Raw genomic sequence first — 17,104 nt, 5'->3', positions numbered from 1 at the left:
ATGGTGTATTAATTTTTTTAAAAAATATTCTCTTAGATCATTTATATTTGAAGACACCCTACAAGGTCAAAAAAAAGAAAAGAAAAAGACACCCTCATTAATGTAAAGTCATTTTAATATATACAATCACTGTGAATGGTTTGAAAGAAAATTATAAATTTAAAAGACAAATTCATTAATTAATAAAAAAAATTAGCCCTTATATGTCAAGGATGAGGAATAACGTAAAAATAAGAATAATTCGTGGTCTACAAAAGTAGTGGAGGTTAGAATCCTACAAAATATTTTTACTGATAAAAAGTTTAGAAGTAATCTTCAAAAACGTTCTGCAAGTGATGAATTTTGTTTTGATTATTTGACGAGTTTTTTTAAAAATTAAATGTCTCACCTCAATAGCTTGCTTTTTTTTCCGAAACACAGAAAGAGAGGATAAAACAATGTGTTATCTTACATGATTGATTATTCAATGGTAGGTTTGATTCATGGGATCCATCATTTCGTTTAATTTAAACGATAAAAATGTCATTGCATATGCATGGTATGGGCCATTTTTATTAAATAATTGCTTCTGCCAAGGGTTTGATCGGTAGTATCATTAATTAGAATTAAGAAAAATGTTAGGATCCATCTTTGTTATGTACTTTTACCGTTCTTATGCCTAAGTTACTCCTAGAAGAAAAGTTTGTTCTCAAATCTATGTCACTTATAATGTACTCTTTCGGTCATTAATATATGATCTGATTTGAAAGTTAATGTTGGTTTTATATCTAAGACTTATTTCATATGTTTATAAATTTTTTCTAAATTAATTTTATTGATATTTTCTTAATAATAATCAAATGGAAGAGAAAGGAAGGGAATTAAAAAAGATGATTAGAGTGTTTTAAAAAATATATATTGTATTAATTAATTTAACTAACATCCTTAATATATTAAAATTAGTTAATTAAATCTTACATTAAAGACCGGAAAAGTAATTAATAATATTTTTTCAATTTAACTCCTATTGAATACAATAAAAAAAATAAGTGAGTGAAAATGTAAAGTATCTTTTAATCTCAATATGGATAGCTTGAAAAAAAATTTATAATTTGGGAGATAAAATGAGTTTGGGCCTATATTTAAAACTAAAATAAATTCTCTAAGCAACTATTCTGTTTAGGATAGAATGGAGTACCTTACAGTATATTAAATGATGATATTGATGATAATTAGATGTGTGGGTCCGTTGCCTTATGTAAAATTCGATGAGTTATGATGTATGATTTATAAATAATGTGAGAATTTACTTTTATATTTCCTACTCTTCTATTTATAGGATAGAGACCAGATATTTTTTGGTCCTACTTATAGGATATTAAGAAATTTTTTTGTATTGATGTACAATTTTTCCTTCTATTTATTATTGGGTTAATTTTATTTACATGATATATAATATATATTAAATATGACTAAAATTGAAAAGTTGTTAAATTTTAAATGAGAGTTAATGAAGTTTAAAATTTTTATTTGTTTGTGTGAAACATGTTAAAAATAATTTAAAAATAGGACCAGATGAGTATAATATAAAGAATTAATGATAATAACAAAGTTACTTGTGTTTGTGGTAACATCCTCAAAGTCATAATTCATTGTAAGTTGTAGCATTCCCGTGTCGATGTTATTTTGTACTTGTTTTATTTTCAAAAGGTTTTCTTATTTTTATAATGTCCATTAAAATGAAGATGGATTCATTAATTAATATACAACTTTATGAAGGAATTCTTTCTAAAGAGTGAGGAAATCATAATCATATTCTCTTTACCAAATCTTTGGAAGATACAACTATTCTGACTTTCATGAGATTTTAAAAACACGCCCGCTTCACATAACTACCACAAATCCGATAGTTATTATTATTTTCAGTCTTAATTATAAGACCTCGTTTATATATAACTTATTTGTAATTTATTTTTATACATTAAAAAATATATTAAATTAAGAAAAAATTTTAAATTTACTTTTATTAAAATATTCTCTTTCTGTATTTATAACTTATTTTCACATTTCTTTCATGCTTTTCTTTTCTTTCAATAAAGATCAAATAAGAATAAAATTAAAAAATAATTATCAAATATTTTATAAGTAACTTATATTTAGAATTAAAATTTTCTTCTTTAAGCCACTTATTAGTAGAACTAAAGTAATGCTTTTCTAATTCTATTTATAAAACACTTTAAGTATACTTTACACAAATTAAAAAAAATCTTAAATTGTATTAAATATTCATCAAAACATAACAATTTTTTAACTTTACCTTCATTTAATATATACACATTTTCAAAAAATCAATTATTCATACTATAATAAATAAAGAATAAAATAATATATTTATGCTTAAAATTTAATAAAATAACCTATAAATATGATTAAGAAAAATATCCTCTCTGTATCTCTGAGGACTAGAGAAGTATTTTTTTTAGTAAAAAAATATAGAAAGAGAGGGTAAAGCAATGGGTATTTCTGTCAATTTACAGGCAGATAAGACTAAAAAGATTCAAAGGAGTCTGCGAGCTGCCATCGCATAGGATCACGGCACACCTCGTGCACTTTTATGCGATGCCGATGGATGCATTTACGTGTCCGACCAGATCTCTCCAAGAAAAAACTATTCTCTCTGTTTTTTTTTTTTTTCCTCCTCAGGAGACAAGACTTTTTGTCCTTTTTTTTTCAAGGAGGGACACATGAACCTGCAATGGGGATTTCTTTTCTTTTTCTTTTTTTTCTTGTGTTGAAAGAGTTTAAATCCTTAATTTCTTCTTACATCCATCATACACTTCTTAAGCATGTTTGTTATGATGGTCAGAAATCGAATTCCCGTTGACTTACTTAAATAATGTGAGTGATTATTTCTTTTGTTTCCCTTATAAATAATGCAGAGAGATTTGTTTAGAAAAAATAACAAATAAAAACCTGGTCTCATATTACAAATATGAAATATTGGTGAAATGTCTAAAATGCCTATCAACCAAGTGACAAATTGACTATGGGAAATGACAAGTTCACTTTAGCAAATAATAATTTCAGTAGACCAAATCATAACTTGGTTGAGGGTATGTTAAATGATAAGTTGACTATAGGAAATAACAAGTTCACTTTAGCGAATGACAACTTCAGTAGACCAAATCACAACTTGGCTAAAAAGCATTTCAGATATTTTACTAAGATTTCATATTTGTAATATGAGATCAGGTCTTTTTTTGTGATTTTTCAAATTGAGGATCTCAAATCACAATTTCACATATTAAGGGGCTTTATTTGCCCTTTTCTCTTTTTTTATTATATCTTTTAATTTTATTGTATGAAATTTCGATTGTCGGCACTAAAGGTCTGACCTCCAAAACTTATTTTCATTTTGATTTAAAAAAATATTGTTCTTTCTATCCGAATTATAAAACCTAGTTTATAAACTATAAACATAGTAGTCCTAATTATAATTTATAAGATGTTGTGTAATTAGGACCGGAGTTAGTAGCAAAATTTTAGAATTTTGTGAGGTTGTTGAAAATTAAGTGGTTATTATAACTTATGGGGGCTAATGAAATTCTCCAGAAACAAGAAGAACTTGGACGAAGAGAAGTTTAAAAAAAAAAAAACAAGAAAGGGAAATAGAAAAGGAGAGCTCTGACGGCAAAATGATTGATGCTCCAGCATTTTTAATCAGCACTTAAAAATGAGAGAAAAATCGGGATCAAGTGAAATGAACAGAAGAAAAAAGTTAATAAAAACATGCTTTCTCTTGAATGAACACAAAAAAAAATACTCCGGTTTTTAATGTAAGATTTAATTATTGAGTTGATTTTTCCTAAATATAAAACTTATTTCTCATATTTATCAGTTTTTCTTAAATTACTCTTATTAATACTTCCTCCAGCATAATTAAGTAAAAGAGGGAGAGAATATTAAAGAAGATGATTATGGTATTTTAGAAAAAATATATCGATGATTATGGTATTTTAAAAAAAAAACATGTCATATTTTTTATAAATAATTAACTTACCTAACTTTCTTAATATAATTAAAGGACCGGAGGAATAAATAAAGATAGTGCCCGATGGATCTAGACGCGTCGGTGGCTGATTTCCTTTTAGAAACACTAATAGATGCCCATATTATTTTTTTTATGTTTAATATTCCTTTTGTCCTTAATATATGACCCAATTGGTGAGTTGGTTTTGATCCTAAATATAAGACCCATTTCTCATATTTATCAATTATCTCTAAATTACCCATATGGATACTCTTTCAACCATAATCAAGTAGAAGAGAAAGATGGGGTATTAAGAAATATGATTATGGTATTTTAGAAAAAACGTGTCATATTTCTTATAATTAACTAACTTATCTAATTTTTTCAATCTAATCAAATTAATTAAATGGGTTTTATATTAAGAACCAGAAAAATATTTATTATATAAATTTTAAAAAACTTTACACGAAAAAAAATGGTATTAGAATTAGATTACAAAGTATTTACAAGAAAATTATGTCAGATTTTCTAATCACATAATCATGTGTCTTAATTTTTAAATATTACTACATCTGATCTTTAATATAAGAGTCAGTTTATAATATCATTTAATTATGAATTCAGAATAATTGGAGAATAATAAATATGAAGAATTTGAACTTAATTTTTTTGTATTTTTTCTCAAACAAGTGTTGGCCACTAATGCGGAAAGGAGGAGGTTGGTCCCCACCTATCTGATCGAAAACTGAACCTGGCCGGCTTTCCATCCTCTTTCATTTGCCCCCCTTTTCCACGTCTTTTCCATCAGACAACTAAGAAGGACGGAGGGAAAACGATCTCTCTCTGTTTTTTTTTTTTAGTGACAAAAAAAAAAAAACTGATCTCTTCTATTCCATCTCATGTCTGTGGCATTTTCTAAACATGATTTTTTGTCTTAAATATAAGTCTCCATCTTTTTTTTTTTCATTTTATCTTGTTATTAACTGAAGTTTAAAATTAAAAAAAATCAATAAATCACATCATTTAAACAGAGAAAAATCTAAAAAAAGGTTTATCAATTTAAGAAAAATTCAATGATGGTCATATGAGAATTAGTTAAAAACACTTTATAATGAGTAACAATGGGAGCAGTTGAATGATAGCAAGCATATCTTTTATCTTTTAATTATACAAAATAAGAATAGGAAAAAAGATAAAGGAACACTATGATTGGAAAATGATTTATCTCATGTCATTGTCAATTTCTACTTTCACATATTCTTAATATAAGAATAAAATAACTAATTTATAAATATTAAAATATTATTAGATTACTTTTTTTAATAAATATGTATTGGTCTTTTTTTAAAATACTATTTTCTAATCATATGCATTATAACTACTATCTAATGAAAACTCGTTTACTATGAGAAATCAATAGAGATATTATTTGAAAAAATTGTCAATTCAAAAAATAAAATAGATCAATATCTTATATTTAATATCAAAATAAATTTGTTGTCTAGTTCCTATATTTAAAACTAGAAGTAATAATTTATTACTATTTACTAGACTAAATTAAATTTAAATAGATTAAGAAAATTAACAAAGGTGATTTAATCCTCTCAAAAGTTATGACTTATGAGCCAATATATTATTAATTAAACAAAACAGAAACTTTACAAGTCCAAGCTAAGTAGTAATCATTAAAAAAAATTAATTGTAAATTAGAGTTTTTGTCATTAAGAATTGCGTTTAACAATTTATAATTAAACTTCTATATTTTAAAACTAAAATACCATATGAATTTTAAAATGGGACAAATATAATTTTTTTGTGTGGTTATAACTCAGGCATAAACTATATCCTCTATTAAAATTTAAACTCACAATCTCAGCATTAAAAAAAATTCAAAAATTTACTTAGTGTTTGTTAAGTTATAAAACACTGACAAATCAACATATGTGATTAAGGCTCTCTAATAATAATGCATAGTGGGACTTGCCTTTGATTACCACTAATCTTTTTTTTTAATTTAATGTCCAATCACACTCCATTATCTTTTCTTAATTCCCAGTTAACCACAAATAACAACAAAACGCAACATGTAATGGCGAATCTTTTCCCCCAACTAATCCATCCTTTTCCTTTTGATTTTTTCCCCTTCATTATCTCTATTATATTTACCATATGATAAAGTAATCTTCCATAATTTTCATTAAACAAATATATGGCGTTTTTTATATTCTTGTCGGGAGAAATCCTCATTTTATATTCCAAGCACGCAATTATTGAAAAAAAAATACTGAAGTACAAAAAGTAATGTAACTACTGTATTACATTTTTTTAACAATTTGCTAGTATTGTCACCAAATCTTTTCTCTTCTTTTTTTTTTTTTTGCAGGATAGAATTTGTGGGGTATAACTTTTCTGTAGTGTTGTAAAATAAATATGTATCAGCTTTATCTACCACGTTTTTTTTTTTTTCAGAAAAGGAAAGCTGGAATAGATGAAAATGCCACACAAAGGTCTATTTGACATTTTGTATTACGTAAAATTACTTGACAGTATTAAATCTTAGGAGGAATTACAATCAGTTCCAAAAAAAGAATTTAATTACCTTAAAATCTATTAACAAGTGAAGAACAAGCATTGATAAGTTTCAAAGTAAAAAGTGATAACAGGTTCAAGCTAGTTATTTGTCATTAAAACTTTTTAATAATTAAATTTTTTTTAAGAGCTGTTGGTAATTTCCTGTTAAATCTTAAAAGATTTCGATATTGTTTTTGTATTTAGTGTGACGCTCTATAAAATACTATATAATGTAAGATGGAAATGGGTAACTTTCGGCCAGGCAGTATTTATAGCATTATAGTTTTTTTTTTTAAAAATTAAACAAAACTTATGTCATATGTAAATAAGCTCCCTAACTTTTGAAATTTTACAATAAATCTTTCTAAATTTTTATATTTATACAGATAACTCACAAGGTATTAGTTTTGTTTATTGTTTATCTGCAAATGACTTAAAATTTTAGGGGTTTATTTAAATATAACTCAAAGTTTTATGCATACAAAATAAAGTTTGAGACTGTAAAATTGTTTAGATCGAGCTTATTGAATATTTTTAAAAGTTTAGAGGGGTTTATTATTAAGATTTGAAGATTAAGAATGTTATTTCTACATAGTTATATAGTACTACCTCTGGTCCTAATTATAGGACCTTGTTTGTAAATTATAAACGAAGCCTTATAATTAGAACTAGAGGTAGTATATGTAATTCAGACTTGTCCTGAAAATCTTTTTCTCCTTTTGTCTCTAAGTGATCAGAGAATCCTTCAAAAGGTTGCGGTGAAAATATTTCTGTTCTTATGTGTCCATAACTACAAGTAGAAAATGGATTTTGTATTTACAATTGAAAGTAGCATTTTATTATTAAGCTGTATGCTTAAATTAATTTGCTATAAGGAAATATCCATATAAGGCATGTCGTAAATTTCAAGAAAGAGCATGGAGATTTAATTTTAAATTTTGTTTTGTTTTTGTCATCTTTCACTCGATAGAAAGAACTAATGCGCCCATCACATCCAGATTCATAAAGAGTCAAACATATAACAAGACTTAAAGAAGATACTAAGGTCCCATTTGACACGAAGTATTGAAAATAAGAGATAGGAAATAGGATTGTAATTAAAAAAATTATTAAAAAAGTCTTTAGTATAAATAATTACTTGTTACATAAAATTAGGCAAACCTATGAAAGTAAGATTGGGAAACACCACCTTCTCCCATGGTATTTCTCAATCTCACATTATGGGTTTTTCTAATTCCATAAAACAATCAATCTCTCATACTAAACACTATTTTCTCAATCTCAATTCTAATCCCTATCCCTATTTTTAATGCTTCATATCAAATGGTACTTAAATGTTGAATATTATAACATTTTCAGACACAAATTTATTATAATAGAATATTAGAATTTGAACATATCTTAAATTTGATTATATATCTTTAATTCTTAAAATTAAAAAAAAAATTGTATCAAAGGTCCCTTGGCCCTTTGATTTTCAAAATAAATCAAGCCCATATATGTTAACCTATGTCCCTGTATAATTGGATTGGGCTAAGGAGTATAAGCCCATTTAGAGTATGGGCATTGCGAGGATGATTTTGAGAAGTCATTGGCCTTGCATGACTGCTTTGATCCCATCTGCACCAGTTTTTTTTTTCTTTTTAGTGATAGACAATTTTATTAATTAAATAAAATGACTAAAATAAAACTCCAATAGCTAAGCTATCAAAATAAGTGAGGAGAATCCAAAAAAATACTTTTGAATTTCAAAATTATAAATCAGTCTTATTTACTACACTTTAATAACAATTAATAATATTTAAAAAAGTAAATAACAACATATTTTTATAGTCATTCTTGATTTGAGATTTTGAAATTTTAGAAGGATTTTTTTGGGATTTTTCCAAATAAGTAACTGTGAAGCTCAAAAACATAAAGTAACAAACGAACGAGGAAAAAAAATCAATAAATAAAAAATCAACTTCAAGTAAGCGCCCAAAAGTAGAAAGAATGGTAACAATGATCACTACGAACCTCGAGAAAAATGACCAAACAAACTAGTGTCAAAAATATGGGCCAGTACAGCTATGCCAAACCCAACAAGCGGAAAATATAAAAACAAATTTAAAAGCTACCAACAGGGGTTGGATCTAGCAGAAAGGATTAATTCCTCACAACGTGACGAACCAAGATTCGAATCCCCGCTAGGAGAGGTGCCCACATTTAGTGCCCAACAGTACTTCGAATAGGATCGTCTCCAATAAGAGGATAGCTATGCTTTAACAAAAAAAACAAATTTAAAAGTTAAATTGATATGAATGATGAAAGAATCTGACAAAAATTATACTAGTTGGCAAAATAAAACAGAGGAACCTGTGGTAGTTGTTAACAATAAAATCCAAATCATTAACTTTGTTAAGAATATTCTAAAAATTATATTTTTTAATTAAAATTTATGTTGAACTATTTTTTATTTACTGATTTACCCTTCATAATACTAAATTCCTAAATTTTGGTTCAAATTATTTTAAAAAATTTAACAATTTTTTTCTTTACCTTAATTTTATTTTTTATTTTCATAAATAGTTATTTTTTTTAATTTTTTTATTATATTAGGACAGAAAATTAAGTAATTTAGTTAATATAACCATAAAAAAATTGAATGAAAAATTGATTAATTCTTTGGATAAATATATAATCAATGAAAATTTTTGTCTTAAAATTTTGAATTATAAATTTAAAGGATTTATATAATGTCACAAACTTAGATAATTTATGTTACATGATGAACAAATATATATTTAAAATATTTTCTAACCATTTAAAAAATCTAAATAAATAAGGTTCAATATGTCACGAAGTATTAAAATTATATAATTTTATAATATAATTAAAATTTATAAGTTTTATAACATATTAAGAAGTTTGAAAATACATGTATTATAATTATATTTTTTTATCAAAAATTATTTTTTTGATGTATATAAATGTTTAAATAATATTTAGGTTAAGGAGAGATATTTTAGTCAAAATAAAAATTTGAAAGTCAAATTTAACAGCCAATTAAAGATTGGATAGATAAAAATTTAAATTTAAATATATAAATAAGGTTTGTGTAATATGCATTTTAATTTCAAGTTAAGTTTATATATATTTTCAAAATAAAGAGGAGATTTCTGTAATTTAAATAAAACAGAAGAATAGACAATATATTTTACTCTAAAAAGAAACCCCAGATTATTAAAATGATACTACCTCCGTTTCTATTTATAAGAGCCAATTGACTAATTTGAGGAAATTAAAAAAAAAGTTAAGTTAGTTATTTGTAATAAATATGTGTTGTCTTTTCTAAAATATCCTTACTAATCAAATATGTTGACTAAAACTATAATTATTAGAAAGACTATCTTAAAAAAAATTGAGTAAATATGAGAGACAAAATGGATTAGAATATTATATTTAGAACTAACATAAAAGTCAATAGAGTCTTATATTAAAAATCGAAGATAGTACTTGGTTTTTGCCGTCATATTTAAGAATTCAACGTTAATTCGAATTAAATGAGAGAGCACAAAAAATTAGAAAAATTATTAACATTAAACATTAAAAAAATACTTGTCAAGCCACTAAAGCACTAAACTACTTTAATAATAACAACAACAACAATAATAATAATCACGGCTCACGTTGAAACGCATGAATCCCTGCGTTTCAATCGCAACAAGTTCCGTTTTCATCGCCTCGGTTTTTCATTCTGTCCCTTGCGCGCCCTGGCCCTTCCTTCTGTTCTGCTTGATTTCGTGGAGCTTCACTTTTATTTGAGTTGGCGCTTCACAAAATGATGAAGATGGGTAGGAATCATATAATTCTTCGCCGTCGTGTTGAGTCTTGCAAATCCAGGTATTCAACTCTCGATGAAATCGTGAGCCATCTTCGCTCAAATTACCCCGATTATCGGCGAACAAAGCAGCAAATTTTGACTCGATCTGTTCAAGAAGCTTTGGAGTCATTTAAGCATGGGAGCAAGCAATTGAACAAAAAGCCTAGTGCTTCCGTATTTAAGTTTGACACCTCAGAAGATGACAAGGACGATGAAGAAGAGGGTTGGAGTGCATCTCGAAAGAGGCGCAAGAAAATTGATGAGAGTGAAGAGAATTTGCAAAAAATGGAGAATTTACACCTTAAAAAGTTGCAGAGGGATCAGGGTCATACATCGACCTCTTCTGCTTCAACTTCTAGTCCATCATTGTCATCAGAATCTAAAGAGAGTGATGGTGAAGACGGGGCTCTGTCCACATCAGAGGATGCAATTTATGGTGAGAAAGTGGAGCCAGCTGTTGACTTGATGAAGACAATGTTGCGGGCTTCATATTCAGAATCAAAGAAAGTAAAATCTAAAATGGAAGAGAAAAATGTAGAATTCGAGGTGGCCAATAATAGTAAAGCAACTAAAATTGATGCTATGGATGGGACTGGAGGTGGGATGAGATCGGATTTGGAATCCAAAAGGCAATTGAAGGATTCGTTTTCAAATGGCAGTGGTGATCTTGAGGTTAAGGGGAAGGGTGGACCTAGATTCAAAGATTTGGGTGGGATGAAGAAGGTACTGGAGGAGTTGAAAATGGAAGTTATTGTGCCACTTTATCATCCACAGTTGCCAAGAAGGTTAGGTGTGAGGCCAATAGCTGGGATTTTGTTGCATGGACCACCAGGATGTGGGAAGACTACACTGGCTCATGCTATAGCTAATGAGACTGGTTTTCCGTTCTATCAGATATCGGCTACAGAGTTAGTTTCTGGAGTTTCAGGTATGAATATTACTCTTGCAATCTTTTGTATTGACATTTTGTTTTTGTTCTGTTGTAATCCTGATATGTGCCATGCTTGCCTCCAGTAGCTTATATCTATATTCTTACTTGTTAAGAGAGACGTAAAAGCTTATATTGATTGGAATCGTCTATGATAGTTGATATTAGGAGTAAAAAAAAGAAAAACTGTAGCTGATGGTGCTTCATAGTTGCTAATAATGGATGACACTGATTGGAATAAGATGAGTCAGGCATGACGTTAATTCTAGACTCCATTTTTTTCCCTCACTGGAGAATGGAGAAGACGTTTTAAACTCTTTGAACTCCCACTGGCAACTTTATGTTATTAGGATATTACAGCTTGGTGTTATTTCAGTAATGCTGAATCCTAATATTGAGATGGAAATTTAGAATGAGTTGTTATTTCCTGGATGTTTGACATCAGGCAGTTAAAGTTGTGGATTTTTAGGGCTCTTTGATTCCTGGTTTTAAAAACCTTTTTTGAAGAACAAATGACCAAAAAACTTGTTTGGATAGCTATTTTTTATTTACTCGTTTCCAAAACTTGTTCCCATTTTTTGGTTTTTATATAAAACAATAATAATTTTTGGCCTGTTTTTCATTAAAAAAAAATCTATTTGGTAGCATTAATTTGAAAACAGTTTTAGAGGTGAGAAAACAAAAAACTTGCTTAGTAAAATTTGTTTTGAGAAAATGTTTTGAAAGAACAAAATAGAAAAAGAAAACTCATTTGAATCTCTTGAATCAAATGGAAGGACTTAGACATACGTTCTGTTTTTCAAATTATTATGCCCAGGACTAAAGTCAATGTTATTACAAACTTTTTTTAATAACTTGTTTGAAAATAAACGCAAAATAATATTTTAGGATGAGTATAATTGCAACTTAATCAATAAAATAAGGTATATTATTATGAAAAGTTGAATTGATTTAACTAGCAATTTTGTTTGTTAAACTAATTTCTTTGATTCTTTTAACTACTCATTTGGCGTGTAAATTCTTTAGGAGCATCAGAAGAAAATATTAGAGAGCTTTTCTCTAAAGCATATAGGACCGCCCCATCAATTGTCTTTATTGATGAGATTGATGCAATTGCTTCAAAAAGAGAGAATTTACAGCGTGAGATGGAGAAACGAATTGTGACCCAATTAATGACTTCGATGGATCAATCAAACAGGCTTCTTCAACCAGCTGATAGTTCAGAAAGTTCTGATGCCCATCCTGGCTATATTCTTGTTATTGGAGCTACAAATAGGCCTGATGCTGTTGACCCTGCCCTAAGAAGGCCTGGGCGGTTTGATCGTGAAATTGTCCTTGGTGTTCCTGATGAACATGGGAGGGAGGAGATCTTGTTTGTGCTTACTCGCAATCTAAAACTAGAGGGCTCCTTTGATCTTAGGAAAATAGCCAGGTCTACACCAGGTTTTGTTGGAGCAGATTTAGCAGCTCTGGTTAACAAGGCAGGTAACCTGGCAATGAGAAGAATTATTGTTGAAAGGAAATGTGAGTTATCCCAAGATCCTTTAGATGAGCGTTCTGAAGAATGGTGGAGGGAACCTTGGTCACCTGAAGAGATGGATAAGCTTCTGATCGAAATGTCTGATTTTGAGGTGTGTTAGATTTATCTATTTGTTAATACCAATTGTTATAGTCAGGATTCTTTCACTGGATGTCTTTGCATGTTTCCATTTGTTTGTGGTTGTGAACAATATATCAGCTGTTTGATCAAAATAAGTTTACTCTTTTTTTTTCAGATTTTCCATGCCAATGTTTCTTTTCCCTTTCCAGTTTCAATGCATTAACCATTGATGCTGATAAAGATTTTCCTTAATGGCATATCTGTGAAGATTATGGAAAGCACTATATTCATCTGGGTATTTTTGCAGGAAGCAGTTAAGTTGGTGCAACCTTCATCAAGAAGAGAAGGATTTTCTTCCATTCCTAATGTAAAATGGGAAGATATTGGTGGGCTTGATCTTCTAAGACGAGAGTTTGAGCGTTATATAGTTAGACGCATAAAATATCCAGAGGATTATGAGGTAGTTTATAACTGAAACCATCCTATTAAATTGTTGCATTGATTAGGTTAATATAAATTTGTGAATTAAGCAGCTTTGAGCAGAGGAACTTTATGTACTTTTTTCCCCTTTAGGATGATATTAGTTTTATCTGTCTTTTCCACCGTAAGACTTTGGGCTAGTTATTTTCTGTGATATGAGCTTCCATAAGCAAGTAATAGTGTTTATAAAACACTGATTGTATGACCGCTTAATAATTCACATTGTCTTCCTTTCCTCTTTCAGAGCTTCACTTTACTAATCCTTCAATTAGTAATAGGATAAACATATATCAAAAGTTCAGTGTGAAATTGGAATGAGATAGATTGTTTAAAATGCAAATAATTAGGAATTGAAATAGGTACTTAGTACTTGAGATTATACAAATATTATGTGTGAATTTCTTCTCTTTCATGCCATTTCATGGAGTTCATTGTAGGCTGCACATTTCACAGGATAGTTAATTTCTTGCAATCATATTTTTCAGGAATTTGGGGTGAATCTTGAGACCGGATTTTTGCTTTATGGACCACCTGGGTGTGGTAAAACGCTGATAGCCAAAGCTGTTGCCCATGAAGCAGGAGCTAATTTTATTCATATCAAGGTCTGTCCAACTATAGCACCACTATCTCTCCAATTCCGATTTAGTACTTGAGTTTTACGGGATTCTCCTCTGTCTGAAATAATGTATCTTGATGAATTGTTTCAATCGCTTCCGTGACAGGGCCCTGAACTCTTAAATAAATACGTTGGAGAAAGTGAGCTGGCAGTACGGACATTATTTAGTCGTGCAAGAACATGTTCGCCTTGCATTCTTTTCTTTGATGAGGTAGGTGACCCTCACCTTTGAATAATGTTTATTATGAACCCATTTTCCGTCCTTCTGAGGGGAGCAGTAGAGGAACATTTCAACTCTGGATGGTCTGGATTTTTAATTTTTTTTTTTTTTAAATTTAGATCATCATTTTTAAGTCAGCTTTTAGAGGTCTATCTTCATTCTGCAATCCGCTTCTTTTAAAAGTTTTTAAAAAATGAAATCAATTTTTTGAAAAAAGATAAGAAAAGAGATCTGGTTCGGATCAGGAAAAGCACCATTATCACTTCAAGAAAAGTGAACTTGAGGATAGGTTCACATTTACCACCAACTGTTCAAATGGCAAAGATGTCTGTATGGACTTTTCTTTTTTAATTTGAAGAATTACACCGTACTACCACAATTGCAAGCCTTTTTGTTGTCTTTTCTCTCTAGATCCTGGTCCTTGGCAAATATATTGTATACCCTTCTCAGCAAGTCAAAAATGCAGAAGGCTTATGTATTTATTCTTTGTTAGTTTTCTTCTTGGCCTAGAAAGAGAATATACGATGTGTTTTCTAATTAAACTGAATTTGTTCTAGAAAAGTAACCTTTTAATCTATCTGCGATGTGTAAGGCTCATCTTTGCTATGTTTCGAATCATCTTTAGGTGGATGCTTTGACGACTAAACGGGGTAAAGAAGGTGGATGGGTTGTTGAACGGCTATTAAACCAGGTCAAATAGTTTTTTGATTCTTTTTTTTTTTTAAATGTAAAATTTCTTGGAATCTTTGGAAAAAAAGAATTTAATGCTGCCATGTTATATTGGAAAATCTTTCTTTCAGCGAGGATATTAAATTGACAATTAATTGCAATTGCAGTTGCTTATTGAATTAGACGGTGCAGAGCAAAGGCAAGGTGTTTTTGTTATTGGTGCTACAAATAGGTAAGTTGTCCTCCATATCTAATAAGTTATGTTAATATATTCCATCACATTTCATTTAAAACCCACTTGGATGGTTGAACGAAAAGGAATTAGAAAATGAAAGCACAAAGAACAATATTACTACTTTTTTAAAGTAATGTTTTTTTCTTCTTATTTTAGTTGTTTAATTTATTTATGTCTCTCTTTTTTCAATTATTTTTCTAGTAAAAATACAAATTATTTTCATTTACATCCTCATTTCCTTTCTATCTCTATACCAAATAATTCTATTTACCAAATAAGTGTTTTAAGTTTCTCTTATGCAGACCTGAGGTGATGGACCGTGCTCTCCTTCGGCCCGGTCGGCTTGGCAAACTTCTCTATGTTCCTCTTCCAAGCCCTGATGAGCGAGGTCTGATCTTAAAAGCTCTTGCAAGGAAGAAGCCAATTGATGAAACTGTGGATTTGTGTGCCATTGGAAGAATGGAAGCTTGTGAAAACCTCAGCGGTGCTGATCTTGCTGCAGTGGTATGTCTGCACTTTCATGTTCATGCTTATCCCAGCTAAAAGCTGACATGAAATGTTTCTTAAAAGCGTCCATGCCTTTCGTCTTAGCACATTGCGTGTGGGTCTATCATGCACATGTGTACTTGCACGTGTGCGCACATTCTCAGTCACGGACTTGCATGCATTTACACGTGTGCAACAACAATAACAAGAAGTCTTATCCTATTAAGCGGGGTCATCTATATGAATCATATTATGTCATTATGTTTTATCAACAACTAAAGTTTTGGATAAATTATTAATAAAAAAATCCTGCTTAATAATGCCATTGTGCTCTCTGTGTGCGCACATGCGCGCTGAGAAAAATGTGGGAATTAATCTAGGGAGTTTGCTGACTATCATTAACATGCAGATGAACGAAGCAGCAGTGGCTGCAGCTGAAGAGAAATGGACAACAGAGAGCACTTGCAACGCATCGACCATCAAGTTCAGCCATTTTGAGATGGCATTGAGAAAAATCTCTCCATCAGTGTCAGACATGGTAAGATGAATTGTCATCAGTTGAATCCCCCCCCCCCTCTCTAAATGCAACATGATACGAGAATAGTTTATATTTTTTAGCTTAGATACTGATTTTTTTTCCCCGTTTGAGCAGCAAAAGCTATACTATCAACGATTGTCAGAGAGTTTTAAAGCTGCATGAGAGAAGTGGTGATGGCGGTTTGGGAAGTAGGCGGTCACATTCATTTTCCAGGAAAGGACCCAAAGAAAGAAGTCTTCAATTTTATTTTTTTTCATATATTTTTTTAACCAACGGTCACACAAAGAAATCTTGATTTCTTTTTATATATTTTGATTTTGACCAAACGACCCTTCATATTTTTCACTTCATAATAATTGTGCCAACTACGGTATGAATTTTGGTCAGTTTATTTATTCATCTGTAGATTTTTCCGATTACTTTTGCTTGGTCCTGAAAGAGAGAGGAAAAAGGGTATCTTCAACATGTCTTTTTAGCATTAATGGATCTGAGGTTTTTTTTTTTTTTCCTCCTTTGGTTGGGGACTAGAAAGATCTCTGAGGTCAAGAGTTACTGTAATGTAATGGAATGTAACATTTAAGAAGGCCTAAGGTATTATTTACGTTTCATCAAAAGTTTATCCTTGTTCATTTATCTGATTTATATGGTTTCATGCTAACGTTGCATGCAACTAATATAGGACACGTTTGGAAACATGTTCATTAATGCTAAAATTATGCTTCTGTATTTTTGCATGCTATGTATCTTGCTTCTTATTCCCCCTTCTTTTTCGAGATTATGTTTGCTCTGTTTTATATTTAATGGAAGTAGCCGTTTCAAACCGAAAGAAAAATTATTCAAGATATTCAAACATGAAAATTAAATGTTTTTTTTTTTTTAATCATCAGTAA

General features: G+C 29.5%; 1 protein-coding gene across 3 annotated transcripts; it reads left to right on the top strand.

The window, feature by feature from the left end:
* Positions 1 to 10,339: 10,339 nt before the first annotated feature.
* LOC114733175 (cell division control protein 48 homolog C-like) lies at positions 10,340 to 16,828 on the top strand. Of its 3 annotated transcripts, XM_028920582.1 has the most exons (11): positions 10,340 to 10,836; positions 10,879 to 11,370; positions 12,397 to 13,001; positions 13,278 to 13,430; positions 13,936 to 14,052; positions 14,173 to 14,277; positions 14,912 to 14,977; positions 15,123 to 15,187; positions 15,493 to 15,694; positions 16,086 to 16,214; positions 16,326 to 16,828. In XM_028920582.1, the coding sequence occupies exons 1-11, from the start codon at positions 10,401 to 10,403 to the stop codon at positions 16,374 to 16,376; spliced, it is 2,421 nt and encodes an 806-aa protein (XP_028776415.1). In that variant the 5' UTR covers positions 10,340 to 10,400; the 3' UTR covers positions 16,377 to 16,828. The 3 variants fall into 3 exon arrangements, with proteins under 3 accessions (XP_028776415.1, XP_028776414.1, XP_028776413.1); XM_028920581.1 differs by having other exon boundaries at positions 10,340 to 11,370; positions 16,329 to 16,828; XM_028920580.1 differs by having other exon boundaries at positions 10,340 to 11,370.
* The last annotated feature ends 276 nt before the right edge of the window (positions 16,829 to 17,104 follow it).

This window comes from Neltuma alba, unplaced genomic scaffold (assembly GCF_004799145.2).
Source record: "Neltuma alba isolate B1F8T4 unplaced genomic scaffold, ASM479914v2 tig00012981_pilon, whole genome shotgun sequence".
In the NCBI taxonomy this organism is placed as follows: domain Eukaryota; kingdom Viridiplantae; phylum Streptophyta; class Magnoliopsida; order Fabales; family Fabaceae; genus Neltuma; species Neltuma alba.
Note: the sequence above shows the minus strand (reverse complement) of the source record. Positions and strands in the feature narration are given on the sequence as shown.

Bases quoted from the DNA above. Each gene is read 5' to 3' on its own strand.
- LOC114733175 (XM_028920580.1), top strand. From the start codon at position 10,401: ATGATGAAGATGGGTAGGAATCATATAATTCTTCGCCGTCGTGTTGAG. The intron at 15,188-15,492 runs GTAAGTTGTCCT...TCTCTTATGCAG, and splicing joins GTTATTGGTGCTACAAATAG to ACCTGAGGTGATGGACCGTG. The intron at 16,215-16,325 runs GTAAGATGAATT...TCCCCGTTTGAG, and splicing joins CTCCATCAGTGTCAGACATG to CAGCAAAAGCTATACTATCA.